The sequence below is a fragment of the Xiphophorus couchianus genome, chromosome 6 (genome assembly GCF_001444195.1).
Source record: "Xiphophorus couchianus chromosome 6, X_couchianus-1.0, whole genome shotgun sequence".
Lineage (NCBI taxonomy): Eukaryota > Metazoa > Chordata > Actinopteri > Cyprinodontiformes > Poeciliidae > Xiphophorus > Xiphophorus couchianus.
Genome location: NC_040233.1, coordinates 28,521,331 through 28,535,795, shown reverse-complemented (window position 1 = coordinate 28,535,795; position 14,465 = coordinate 28,521,331). Strand labels below are relative to the sequence as shown.

The following is a 14,465-nucleotide window of genomic DNA, read 5'->3' as shown; positions in this document are numbered from 1 at the left end:
AGAACCTCTGGTCCAAGCAAATCAGGGCTTTTATTTTGACATGTTTGATTTCTATAAAATATAAAAATAAAATCATTTCACAACAGAAAGGGGACAAATTAAACACAGCTAGGTTAAATTAGAGTAAATAAATAAAGGTTCTGACCCGGCGGTTCTGATAGAACCCGTTTCTGTCCTGCGGTCATTTTGACTCTCTAAGCTCCGCCTCCGTTTCCAACATGAAAACTAGCTAAAAGCCGTCTAGCGGCTAATGTAGCGTCCGGAGCCGCTCCAGGCGCCGCTGCAGCTCCCTGCTCCTCTTCGTCAGCTCGTCCTTCTTCTTCAGCAGCCTGCGCTCGTCCGCCCGCGCCTCCCGGATGAACGCCGTCGCCCCCTGCAGGATGGCCACCTTGGCCGCCTTGTGGTTGGCGGCCAGCGCCGGGATCTGCTCCCTCAGCGCCAGCAGGCTGAGCCGCAGCTCGCTGCGCCGCTGCCGCTCCAGCACGTTGTGAGTCCTGCGTCTGTCCTCGTCCTCGCTGTCCGACCGCGGGCTCCAGCAGCGCCGACCGCCGCACCTCTGCCTCGCCGCCGTCGCCAGTGGCGACATCGCGGTGCTCTCTGTCGACCTGGGCCGTTTCCCAGCAGGCTGCGGGGCGGCGTAGTTGTGCTGCTGGATGTCGATGAGGGAGCGTTTGAGGACCAGAGGGGACTGATGGGACGTCCTCCGTCTGTCCACCGTCACCACGTCAATCTCTTCTTCCTCACCATCCTCCTCTTCCTCCTCTGTGGAGACAGAACCAACATGGATGAAGAGAATTTCCACCAGAGACGAGCAGAACTTCATCAGACCAGAAGGAAAAACTCTAGAAAATGTTCATGGTGGCGACCAGATGGGGCCCAAATTTATATAAATATTCATGCAAAAAATTTATATATTTTAAAGATTTTTGAAATTTTATTTTTAAGTTGATAAATGTATTTTTTATTGGGTTTACATTTATGTCTTGAAGGAACAAAGTGACTCTGAAAGCCTTTCTCTGACTCTCTGGGGTCACGGCACCCCGGTCCCCCTGTGGGGTCACGCCCCCCCTGTGGGGTCACGCCCCCCCTGTGGGGTCACGGGCCCCCGGGACCTCCTCTGCGGTCGCCACTGTATCAGAACCAAATGTCTCCTGATTCTCACCTGATTCGCTGCTGCTGCTGAGCGGCGGCGTCTCCAGACTCAACTCTGACTCGACCTCCATCGCCACTCTATTGTCATGGGTCTGGTTCTGGTTCTGGCCCGTCAGCGTGAAGGGGAGCACCTCAGAAGGGTCGATGCACGCCGCCGCCACACCCTGCAGGTACTCGGTCTCGTCCCGTGCATCAGAACCAGCCGCCAGCCCGCTGGTGTCGGTTGGGTTCTGCCGGGTCCGGAGACACGCCAGCCGCTCGGACACGACCCGCTCCAGCTTGGCGGCTGCAGCGAAGCTGCTGCTCCACATGCAGTCCTGGATGATGAAGGACTGCAGCGCGGCGGAGGGGCGGAGCTCCTCGTCCAGCAGGTCCGACAGCGCCTCCAGGTGGTCGGCGGCGGACAGCGGCGGGTCCAAACGGGGCGGGGTCCGGCTGGGGGACATGGGCGGCGTCGGCAGGAGCTCAAACTTCTTCCAGATGTCCTCGCCGGGACCGGGCAGGAGCTGGCTGGGGAAGACGTCCTCATCGTCTCCGCCCAGGAAGAAACACGGCTGCATGGAGTCGAAGTCGTAGGGCGCCGGGGGCGTGGCCAACATGACCGCCATCATGGCCGCCTGCACAGGAAACAGAGTTAAACGTGACTTCAACAAGAAATAAAATCATCCTGTTGGGTCCAAACTGCTGGCTCCATCAGAACCAGGATCTGTTTCTACCATCAGAACCTTAAAGTGATGCGTTCACTGTCTGCAAAAGCGTAGGAATAATCAGCTAAGCAGCTGCAGCCAATCTGATCCAGATAAAAAAAGAGCTTTATTTTGTTAAAAATCTCCTTTAAGACCCAAATGATCAGAATAAATCCAAAATGTTAACAATCATATCTGCTTAGTTTGCATTTATTTGAACAAATTATTCTTTTTTCTCTAGGAAATGTGAGAAAGTGAATATATTTTAATAAAAGTCAACCGAACATGTTTACATATTTCTGAGATAATCTGCTGGTTCTGTTTGGGTTCTGTTGTCTCGGCTAATTACAATTCAGTCTGAATCATCATATTTACATAAAACCATAGAAGAAGAAGAAGTTCGGCAGCTGATCAAACTCTGGTTTAATATCAGGTTTAATTGAAAAACTCAGACATTATTTAACATAAAGACGATAAAACTCTGTTCTGTTATAAATCTGGACATAAAAAGTGACTTTAGTCAAACAGCTGAGATGTTCTGATCCAAATGTTTCAGTTTATTTAGAGTCAAACAGAAACATCATGGATTAAATATAAGATTTATGAATATTTAATCGAGCTGATGAACTCACCTCTGAACAGAAATCTTCAAAGTTTCTGAAGAAAAAAGTTAAAATCTTCAGAGGAAAGTTTGCTGAGAACCTGATCGATGGATCCGGATCAATAACTGATTATTATCGTTATTATTGTTGTTGTTGTTGTTGTTTTCTGAGCTGATGTTTTCCTCCGCTCCGCTCTCAGTGTGAATCACCGCATCCAGCCGAACGTCACGCATTTATACCCGCCGACTTCTTTTCTTTCCGCTGACGTCACGACGTTCCCGCCACTCATCTTCTACGTAACAACCTAAAAAGCGCCTCTTTCTGCTCTCTGACCCGCCGCGAAGCATCAGCACCGCTGGTTCCGACAGAGCAGCGGGGCTCCGGTACCGGTTCCGGGTCTAACCGGGTCGGAGGACCGGTTTAAAGAGGGAACTAGTTTATTCTGCGGATGTGCGGTGTAACGGTTCGGGTGGTCCAGACTGACTGTAAATGATGCAAGGGGAGAAAGTTCCGGGAAATCCGAGATGATCCAGTGATGATGTCATAAAAACAAAGAAGGAAAACAAGGAAAATAAATGATCGATTTATTACTGAGAATAACCTGAAAAATGATTTACAAATAGAGGAACGAAAAGATTTATAGATCTTATGAACATAAAATAAAAACATCAAACAAATGTTTTTATTATAAGAAATTAAAAAATATATTAAATAATAAATGATCACAAATCGCTAAAAGTCCTAAAATCATAAAATATTTAAACCTAACCAATAATTTTAGGTTTTCAAAATAAATATTCAAAAACAAATGTAAAAAATAAAAATGATTTAAATTTAATTTGCTTTGATTCGGCCAGTTATAAAATGAATCATATTTGATTTTAAACATGAATAAAACATTGAAGAAAGAATTTGATGGAAAGTGAAACAATAAAATATTTTAAATCTGATCTAAACTAAAACATCAAGTCTGGATTCTGTCTAAATATTAACAAGTTATGAAAACCTCATGAAGGCGATCATATCTAAAACCCAAATTTATTGGCAGAAAATAGGAACAAATATCATCACCAAGTTTTTATATCATATAATTACAGAATTGCAGCTTCGACCCAAAAACCTAAAAAGTTTTTCTGTGAACCTGGAGCTGCTGCCCTCTGCTGGCGGAAATCACAAACTGCGTTCATCTTACGGTAGTTTTTTTCTAAACTAAGGGCGTCAAACTCATTTTCATCTTGGGCCATTTAAAAATCTGAGTGTTTTTAAAGGGCCGGTTGCGCCAGAATATATTGAAGGAACCAAATGAGCGGTTAAAATGTCAATAAATAGCCCTTCTTCCAACATTTTGTGATTGTTTTAGTTGTTTTTTGCAATCAAAATGACAGATTTTGTAGTGATAATTTAGAAATGTTTGTAAGGAATTTTTATGATGTTAAATGTGACTTTTTATTACAGACTATGACTTGACATCAAGTAAGGCTGAGGTCACTTAAACTCTGTTTTAGACCAATCTTGAGAAAATTTGTTGTAAAATCAGAAAAAAGTGTGGAGGTTTGTTGATTTTGTGTGAATTTTGCAGATTTGTGAAAACCTGGAAGAATTTATTGATGTAATTTGGAGTCCAGAGGGCCACATGAAAAGGTCTGGTGGGCCAGATTTGGCCCCCGGGCCTTGAGTTTGACACCTGTGCTCTAAACTTACCGGACAACTATTTAATACAATTAAATTAAACCCTTTATTTGTTCTAATGTTGCAACGGAAAATAGTTTCAATACAATAAACCAGCAAAATGAAACTTTAAATAAATTAAAATCAGATAAATATAATCTAACAAATCGTTTAAATGTATCAGTAAATGTAGCCAATACATTCTGTGAGTGAGGAGCAGCAGATAGAGCAGCAGCCATGATGATTATTATTATTATTCTACAGTGTTTTGTATTGTTTCTGCTGCACTGCGCCACCTGGCGGCCATCCCTCCTCATTACTCCCACAGACTCTCCATCAGTGAGTCACTTGGTTCTGGATGTGAGACAATCATTGGTCATCTTATGATTCTGGATGGAGAAAAATATCATGCACACTTTTTTCTGTAATTTCTGATGAATCAAAGCAGATTCACCTTTAATCCTTTATTTTAGGGATAAATCTGTGAATTCTGAAGGCGAAGCCGCTGCGCTGTCGGGTGGTCCGAATAAACGGTCTGAACCACGATCTCAACAGCTGTGTGGGTCCGATTCCTGCCTCAAGTTTCCTTCTGACAACCACCATTAAAGAAAACACAACGCAGAGTCTAAGGAAAGCGAGGTTGCAGCTCACACGGACAGGGTTACATCTTTGGTGCCGTGACCCGGATCGCGGTGCTTCAAGATCACCTAGGCAACAACACCAGCAGCCCGGTTACCCAACGGTTTGGTTCTGGTAGTTTGCTGAATGTACAACAATCTAAGTTAGCGTGTGAAGCTGAAACATATTATTTTAGTGTCACTTTATTGCACTAAGGTAGTCCAAAACAAAAAACAGAAAAGCTAACAAAGGTTTAGTTATAAATGAAAAGAAGTCGGCAGTCTTATCTCAAAGCAATCTTCATGTCAAATCTCCACATTCAGAGATAAACGTCTAGAATTTTCTTTCATTTTTATTTCAACAGATTGTGAGAACATCCCTGTAAAAAAAACAAATCAAAATGGGCATGCAAGTCCCAGGAGATGAAGGGAACCAGAATGGATTTAGATGTAGTTTAGTGGAAAGGCCACTTTATACATTTTCTTCTTTCTGACCTTTATTTTCAGGTTGTCTCATCTGAAATCTTCCCTCAGCAGCAGCGCCTCAGATGATCGAGTTGTAGCGATGCTATGGCGAACCAGTCACCTTATTACAGACGGTACCAGAGTCCGGCTGCATTAAGCTGCTGCGCCACACGATGAGACGCTTCCACTGCTCACAGGACAAAATAAAAACCCAAAACAGAAACTCAAATTAATGCTTTCCAGCTGACTCTTTGTTGTGGAGATGGAAAATAAAAACCCAAAGAAGAAAAATCCTCTTCTTCTGGTCCCAACAGGAATTAAAACACTGATAACCTAATAAATAAAAGATTTATTTAACAGACGTAAACCTGTTATAAGAAATAAATTACTCACAATAAATTAAAACAAGCTCAATTTCCATTGGTATGATTTATTTTCTCTCTACCAAAAACTGAGTCAAGTGTTTTAGTCTCAACTCGCCATTTTTTGAAGGACAATTTTGTATACATTTATTTTGGATATTTAAAATGTCCTCCCTCCATTTCCAGTTTAAATGTTGATTAGAATTTGAACTTTATTGATATTTGAGAATGTGTTCATGCATTTTGTTATTGCCATTATATTAGTTGAAAATGGTATTAAAAGAATATCATGTTTTATTGCAATAACTTCTGGGATAATTTGTTGTCCAGCAATATGTATGACCCTCAAAATCATTTTACTGAATGATAAACTATCCCAAAAGTTATTGCTATGAACCATAATGTTCCTTTTAAATCATTTTCAACTAATATGACAAAACAAAGAATGAACAAATTCTCAAACTTTAAATTCTAATAAACACCCAACACTGGACCTGGAAGACATTTTAAATAAGAAACATAAAAATAAAAAATAAAATGAATTATGAAGACTCTGTAAACAAAATTGTCCTTAAAAAAGGTTCAGTGGAGACCAAAACACCAGACTGAAGGTGATTCAACTAGTTTTTGGTAGAAAGAAAAAAATAAATCATGCAAATGGAAATCGAGCTCATTTTAATTCATCATGCAATTCATTTACTGGACAGAACAAGAGGTGCCGTCATTTTCTCCAACAACTGGGAATTATCCTAAACAAACAAACAAACAAACAAACAAAACAAACCTGAGGATAAAGTATGAATGTTGCTGCTGACCGGGCCGGACTTTAAGAAAAGGTCATCCAGGCCTTCGTCCAGGGCCACAAGTTTTGGGGACCCTAAAGATTCGGGATGTTTTTGTAATGAATGTATAATTAATATTGTAGCTTACATAAAACTCATTAGAACATATTGAGTGCTTTATTATTGTTTCTTACTGTTAAAGGGGAGTTTTTCCTTTTTACTGTCGCCCCCTGCTGGTCAGGAGGAGAGTGGTTAAAGATAGCAGGCTTCCTTAGGTAGTTTAAAAGTTTCTTAATTTGAATAATGACTAATATCTATTGGAATATATGTATGACTGAAATAAAATACCTTTTTTAAGTGATATTTACTGCGAGTTAGCAGTAAAGAGATACAGTAATGACAGGAATTTAATTCTTGATATAAACTGGAGCAGTCAATAATTCTTGGGACCAAACCAACATCAGTTGACCAAGAGTAAGTTTAGCTGCATAGTTGTGATAAAGATCAGGATGAGAATGAAAAGTTTGACTGATTCAGTTTCTAATATGTTTCCAGATGAGGTAACATATTCATTTGCCTAAAGCTAAAACCATGTTCAGATATTTCTGCTCTGCTATAAAGCTGCAGCGGCCGACTCCACAGAGACGTCAGGAAGACAGCAGGACGAGTGCAGCTTTCAGGTCAAACCCGTCAACGACTCAGAATCAAACCACCACTTTTCAAAAACTCACTTGTTTTATCACTTAAACATGAATACCTGCAGCATTCCTTAAGGAAGATTGCTAAGAAAGTTTCAAGTCAAAATGCAGAAATGAATCAGGAAGCATCACCGAGGAACTCTTCTAGGGTTTCCTCCAGAAAACCTGCTGAGCCTTGAAGTAGAGCTGGTCATTAATCAGGCCTGGTGTATGTTTAAGGTTAAAAAATGTCAAGTTAAAAAAGAAAAGCCAGAAATAGCAGCGTGTGAAGCCAACAGGCAGCTGAAGGGACGGCACAACTGGTTCATAACCCCTCAGTCAGTTCAGTGCCTCAACTATAAACCTTTAGCTTAATCTGACTTTACTTCCCAATAAAAGCCTGACTTCCATCTATAGTTCTAGTCAAACAGGAAAGCCGTCTATATTCTAAGCGATCTTTGGGCTGCTCTTGGTCCGATCCCTCACCGACCGCCACGGTGGACCTGTGGCAAACGGTGCTGTCAAAGGGATGAAGCCTCTGATGGCTCCTAGGATCCCTGGGATACTCAAACCCCTCCACCACGATAAGGTGGCAGCCCACGGAGGGGAAAAAGAAAACCAGAAACCGTTATGGCTCTCTGATGTTAAACCAAAGACCTCACAGTATTAACTGGTCCAAAATGGCTCCCTTGAGTCAACTTGGTTCTGGTTCTGTTGGTTTATTCATGTTCCTTTACTTACAGACTGGCATTGCACAATCTGAATTTGAAAGTTTTATTACACATAGGATCAAACTGGACATTGTGTAGGAGAATAACACCTCTATATGAATGGACAGTATTGGCATAAACAAAGCTTTAGTTTATTTTTCTCCACAGAAACTACACTGGGTCTGGCGTTCTGATTGGCTGTGGTTCCTTCCTGGAGGAGGACGTTGGCTGACATGACGCTGCCAGCCGACCCTTCTCCGTCTCCTGCTGCCAACGTTTCCATGAACGTAGTAAGTTCTCCTGAACAGTTGCTCTGTTGTGTTTCTGCTCCGTCTTCTCTCAGCTCCAGTCGGTCCTGGCAGGTGGCTGCAGATACTGAGCCCGGTTCTGGTTCTGCTGGGGGTTTCTTCCTGTTAGAGGGGAGTTCTTCCTCTCCACTGTCACTACATGCGTACTCAGAATGAGGGACTGCTGTAAAGTCAACAACTCAACACAAGCAGTTTGCCGTCGCCCCCTGCTGATCAGGAGGAGTGAATGCTGTAAGTAACGACTCCATACAATCTGCTGGTTTGGTACAAACTACTTTAATAATTAACTGAATCTAAAATATTAAAAAAGTAAAATCAACTGGAATCTGACTGAATTGAAATGACTATAAAATGCTTTGACAACAACATTGTGAATTAACGTTATAAATACATATTAATTGAGTTTCTTTATTTTATTGTTTAAGTATAGTTGTTGGTTTGGGGTTTTTGTATTTTGTTTTGAAGGTTTTTGTATTTTGTTTTGAAGGTTTTTGTATTTTGTTTTGAAGGTTTTTGTATTGGTTGTTGGTGTTTTGAACATCTTTAAATTAATTTTGGGGGTTTTTAATATTTTTGTTATTGGTTGTTTGTTGTGCATTTGTTGGTTTAAGTATTAAATTTTATATAACATCAATTCACAAAAATGTTGTCTCAATGCACTTTGAAATAATTTTAGTTAACCCACATACACTCCAATTTCTATTAATTCACAGTAGATTAAAGTTAATTATAGTTTAAGAGGTTTGTACCAAAGAAAACCCAGCAGATTGTATAGAGTTGTTACTTACAGCATTCACTCCTCCTGATCAGCAGGGGGCGACAGCAAACCTCTTGTGTTGAGTTGTTGACTTTACAGCAGTCCCTCATTCTGAGTACGCATGTAGTGACAGTGGAGAGGAAGAACTCCCCTCTAACAGGAAGAAACCCCCAGCAGAACCAGAACCGGGCTCAGTATCTGCAGCCACCTGCCAGGACCGACTGGAGCTGAGAGAAGACGGAGCAGAAACACAACAGAGCAACTGTTCAGGAGAACTTACTACGTTCATGGAAACGTTGGCAGCAGGAGACGGAGAAGGGTCGGCTGGCAGCGTCATGTCAGCCAACGTCCTCCTCCAGGAAGGAACCACAGCCAATCAGAACGCCAGACCAGGTGTAGTTTCTGTGGAGAAAAATAACCGAGAAACAAAAATGTTAACAGTTGAAAAATGACTGATTTATCCTCCAGTAACCTAAACCAGACATTAAATTCTAACTAACCTTTAACAATGAAAGATTTTAAATGTAAAAAAATAACATTATGAAATTTCTAAACAAAATTATCCTAGACAGAAAAGAAAAAAGAAACTGAGTTGTTTCAAGTTCAGTCATTTTCTTTTGTCCGTCGTTGGGAGGTGATGAAGGACGGAATCGGATGATCCAGGAGGATTCCTGAAGGACCACAGGACACCAACTCAGAATGAAAATGTCACTTTTCAAAAGATCACATATCAATATCACAAAAACAACAAAAAAAAAGCAGAATCCCAGCAGCACTTCATGAGGAAGACTGATGAGAACATTTCAAGTCAAAATGGAGAACAGGATCAGGAAGCATCTGCCTTACCTGCTCATCTGGGAACACTTCTAGGGTTTCTTCCAGGAAACCTGCCGAGTCTGGTGATGGGGTCACTGAGGTCATCCATCAGCGGGAGGCGATGAAGGGCTTTTCCATCCGTCCATCCATCCTTGGGAGGCGATGAAGGGCTTTTCCATCCGTCCGTCCATCCTTGGGAGGCGATGAAGGGCTTTTCCATCCGTCCGTCCATCCTTGGGAGGCGATGAAGGGCTTTTCCATCCGTCCGTCCATCCTTGGGAGGCGATGAAGGGCTTTTCCATCCATCCGTCCATCCTTGGGAGGTGATGAAGGGTGAAATCAGTGACGAAAACAAGATGATCGGGAAGAACCGGATCAGGGAGCATCTGCCTTACCTGCTCATCTGGGAACACTTCTAGGGTTTCTTCCAGGAAACCTGCCGAGTCTGGTGATGGGGTCACTGAGGTCATCCATCAGTGGGAGGCGATGATGGGCTTTTTCGTCCGTCCGTCCGTCCATCCTTGGGAGGCGATGAAGGGCTTTTCCGTCCGTCCGTCCATCCTTGGGAGGCGATGAAGGGTGAAGCCAGAGACGAAAACAAGATGATCGAGAAGGATTCTTGAAGAACAGGAAGACAACAGGATGGGTGCAGGTTTAAGGTCAAACTAACGACTCAGAATGAAGATGTCACTTTTCAAAAAACACATTTATGAATATCACTTAAACCACAAAATACCTGTAGCATTTCTTGAGGAAAACTGCTGAGCCCGACGGTAGGGTCACTAAGGTCAGCCATCAGAGAAGGGGAGATGAAGGTCTTTAGACTGGGTATTATCCTTCCGTCATCCTGCGGTTGTTCACACACCTTTACACTTTGTTCTTGACTTTCAATAGGTGACCTTTTAGAATGAATTACACATATTTGATCACAGACTACAGAATATAAGATCTGTTCTGGTTGCTGTACCCAAGATCAGAACATCTTCCTCTCATATAACCTACCGTGTTTTTCCTGCAGGGAATGGATTTACCGTTTCGTTGTATTCCTTTGTTACCAATTTCCTTTAACTCATCCGGCAACTTCAAAGCCTTGACAAGTGGCTTCAAGAAGTAGCACGCAACATTTCCTTTTGTTGGGTTCAGAGTCCAATACCATAGTGCCCATCTTGATACCAACATTAACTACCAGTCTGAGGCCATTTGGTGTTTCCAGTCTCCATCTCAACAAAAACTGCTGACTGGCTTCTAAATCCCCTCAGTCCACATCCATGTGGTGTTGACAAGACCTTAAACTCTCAACCATGAGCTCAAAACCAGTCTCCGTCACCGTAAGACACATCGAGGATTCAAGTGGTGACAGTGGAGAAGACAAGCATCCCTTTAACAAGAAGACTTTCAAAAAAACAAAGAAAATTTAAAAAGAAAACTGCAGTTATCAAACATTGGTTAAAAGTTGAGTAAGCTAAAGCAATACCTCATATTGAGGATGCATGCAGTGACAGTGGAGAGGAAAATCTTCCCTTTAACAGGAAGAACCCTCCAGCAGAACCAGAAGTTGGCTCTATAAGAAAGGCCATCTGTCACGACCCCCGGGGATTGAAAAGATAGAATAAAGAGAAAGACAGAAAAAGAAAAAGAGGATCCAGGAGTGATCCTATAGGAGAAAAGAGTTGGCTGCAGCAGAAGGTCCTCTGGTGGCTTCATCTAAAGAGAAACAGTTTGTGTGATTTTAAAAGCTAAAGGGAGAAAAGAAACGGTTGGTGAACCAACAGGTCATCCAGCAGCTTAGTCTAGGAGGAAAACTGGGTTAAAAACAAACTTAACACTGAAAGACGGGTCCAACTGGATCATCTCTGGAAGGAAACCTGAGTTAATCTCAGATTTAAACCTGCAAATTAGAGGTGGTGGATTAGACTGTGTAAACCTCACCTCTGACCTCTGACCTGCAGCTCCAGCAGATCTCTGTTGACCGTCGCAGTCCAGACGAAATGAAATGAATCTGTCCGCCGAGTCGACGCAGAAATAAATCGATTTTCACGTTTACATTGTTGTTGAACGCGAATAAAATTTGTTGAGCTATTAGATTATTACAGTATGGACGCCGTTTTAAGAATATTTAGATTAGATTTCAAACTAAATATTAAGTAGATACAAAAAATAAAAACAATGTATGTAGAAATGTAAAAGACCTTATTTTCACCCAAAAGTATATTTGATAATATTCACAGAAAAGATAATTATATTAATGTCAACATAGCCACATTAAATTATTACTAATAATATGCAGGTATGTTATCAAGGATTATGATGGTGTTATTTATTATGCCTAAGCTGAATCACTTCCTGCATCCTCTAAAATGTTGCCATATCTTTGGCAGCCATCTTTCACATCACAACTGACTTTCAGCCATGAACTTCAGATTCCAACATGCTAGTTACACCTAAACCTTCCCAGGTCACATGACCACCGCAGTAAACAGCAAAAAGACCCAAGACAGAAGGATTTTCAACAGCAGAATCCTTCTCAGCGCATAGATTCTCAGCAGAGAATCAAAACAAACCAGCATAGCCAAACGCTTCAGCATCAAACCCAGCAGCAGCTCTTACTTTGAGATGTCTTCTGGACCCGCCATTGGAACAGTTCTTTGACTTAACAAACCTTTGATGGGTTGGGCGGATCCGCCAGGCACCTTGCAGGGAATCCTCAGCTTGATTGTAGTTTATCCATAATCGATCAACTGCTGGCTCCAGACGCCATTTTTCCCCCATATTTCAGGGACGCCAGCACCCAAACAAACCATCGCTGCGATGCCGTGGTCGGGTGGCCTTCTGCTGCTCTGTTTAATCACAAAAAAATGGCTTCAATAACTTAACCCTCTTATAACCAACCCGTCGCTGCTGTCAGGATTCGGATTGTGTACTTCCCATTACCGTAATTCCTGAACAGTTCAACATATAAAGAAAAATTTAAAAAGGGCAGAAAAGCTGAGACATTGTGCTTTCATGGCATATATGACACATGACAGTAGCCACCTGGGAAATGTTTGATATGAGCTTTGACCAATCACAAGAAAGATTCTCCGTCTTATTTGTCACCCAAGCTACTCTGCATCATAACTCCTGAATGGTTGGTAGCATTCAAAAAAATCCAAAAGTATTAGAAAGTGCATAAAAAGGGCTTTTCAACTGTGGATGACATGTGCATGTTGCAGGAGACATTACAGAAAATATTTCTGCTACGAGTTTCCCTGCGGAGCTTCGTATTGTATCTACAGAGTAGCGGAGAGAGAGAGAGAAGACAGCAGAGGATGATTTGAAATCACACATACAACTATGGAAATGTCTAAAAGAAAATCAACCAGAGTGATAAATTATCTCAGAAGAGTAATATCTGAAGGCAGTGAACATGAGAGACATATTACCAGCAAACCAGGTTATGTAAAATGTTTGTACAAAATAACGTTTTTCATTTGAATGCTACACAACTACTGGCTAGATGTTAGCTTCATCTTGATTCCTGCACAATTTGTACAATAAATATTTACTATGCTGAAAATAAAATTGTGAGCTTCCAAAAAGAATGCCCCAATTAATATTTTTACCAAAAGTGATTTTGGGGAAGAAAAAAAAAAAAAAACACCACTTTTTTTGGTCAAAAGATGAATAGGGGGGGGACCCGTCTCTCGCCCTTTGACCCCTGGAGATGGATACCAGCACCCCTCTGTACCTGCAGTGTGCTAGATAAAGTATGGATGGATGGAAATAAAAATCACTTTTGGCAAAATGTGATTTACACTTTCACTGGTGCCAGCTAGAAAAGAACTGCTGCAGAGCCAACCACAAAAAAAAAATTTAAATGCCTGAAATAATTTAATAAAAAACAGGAACAAAAACGTGTAAATTGGAGGCCAGGTTTCAGTTTTCTCTGAATTTATGTAATATAGTTAAAAGCTGAAACTGCTTGCCCCTGTCATCTTGAAGTTCTTCACTAATAAACCTGGAAATTTCAATTCTGATTTTTTCCCTCTTTAAGTTGTTCACAATTTTTAATAGACAGAAATATTAAATAACTATCAGATACTGACAGCTGAGGTTGTTCTGGGAAAAAAGGAGCAAAAATAAAGACTCCATGCACATTTCAGAATTTTACAGCCATAAAGTAAATAAACATTTTTAAATAAAAAAAAACAGGCGGCCCAGTTATAATTATGGCCATAAGACGGTTTTAAACAGGGACAAAACAAACAACTTCAATAAAGGTTTCTGCAATATAACTTACCTTGTAACAAACGCAGCGATTTTAAAGATGGCGGCCCCGCGGCCTGCTTGTCCTCATCAGCAGCCAGACAAACCACCGCTGAGACGCCATGGCCGGGTCCGTCCTCTGCTGCTGTTCAAACACAAAATCACCTCCATAACTTAACCAAGGACAAAACAAACAACTTCGAATAAGGATTCCGAAAAATAACTTACCTTGTAACAAACGCAGCGATTTCAAACATGGCGGTCCCGCGGCCTGTTCGCCCACTCCACCTGATTCTCAGCAGGTGTGTTTAGGCGCCAGACTAGGAGGCCCAATCAACACCGAGACGATTTCAGGTGAATCCGCAGAAGTTTGTAGTTTTTTAGGCTGGGCGTCCATTTCGGCGTCTTGGGAGAAAAGGAGATTTTTAAATCCGGGTTCCAGGGCGGATGAATATCAGAAAGCTGGTTCAGTGTCTCGGTGCGGCCTGGTCGAACCGGGCCTTTGAAACGCTCAGGTCGAAACGGCGTCATATTTCTATCCAGCACGGCGCATGCGCATCACGCTCATAAAAAAACAAACATGGCGCCGTTTGGCAGTTACCAGATTTGACAGCTTTC

At 41.8% G+C, this 14,465-nt stretch overlaps 1 protein-coding gene and 1 long non-coding RNA gene across 3 annotated transcripts; both read right to left on the bottom strand.

The window, feature by feature from the left end:
* Window positions 1–10: 10 nt before the first annotated feature.
* Window positions 11–2,848, bottom strand: LOC114146318 (transcriptional regulator Myc-like). Of its 2 annotated transcripts, XM_028020282.1 has the most exons (4): window positions 2,471–2,843; window positions 1,163–1,769; window positions 589–762; window positions 11–552 (listed from the first exon to the last, which is right to left on the bottom strand). In XM_028020282.1, the coding sequence occupies exons 2-4, from the start codon at window positions 1,761–1,763 to the stop codon at window positions 248–250; spliced, it is 1,080 nt and encodes a 359-aa protein (XP_027876083.1). In that variant the 5' UTR covers window positions 1,764–1,769; window positions 2,471–2,843; the 3' UTR covers window positions 11–247. The 2 variants fall into 2 exon arrangements, with proteins under 2 accessions (XP_027876083.1, XP_027876082.1); XM_028020281.1 differs by having other exon boundaries at window positions 11–762; window positions 2,471–2,848.
* A 6,993-nt stretch (window positions 2,849–9,841) lies between these two features.
* Window positions 9,842–14,389, bottom strand: LOC114146352 (uncharacterized). The gene is made up of 4 exons (XR_003595876.1): window positions 14,076–14,389; window positions 13,882–13,992; window positions 10,339–12,439; window positions 9,842–10,220 (listed from the first exon to the last, which is right to left on the bottom strand). It is a non-coding gene; the product is annotated as an uncharacterized LOC114146352 (long non-coding RNA).
* Window positions 14,390–14,465: the final 76 nt, after the last annotated feature.

Coding starts and splice junctions, on each gene's coding strand:
- LOC114146318 (XM_028020281.1), bottom strand. CDS start 1,763: ATGATGGCGGTCATGTTGGCCACGCCCCCGGCGCCCTACGACTTCGAC. Junction 763..1,162: donor CAGCAGCAGCAGCGAATCAG/GTGAGAATCAGG, acceptor CTGTCTCCACAG/AGGAGGAAGAGGAGGATGGT.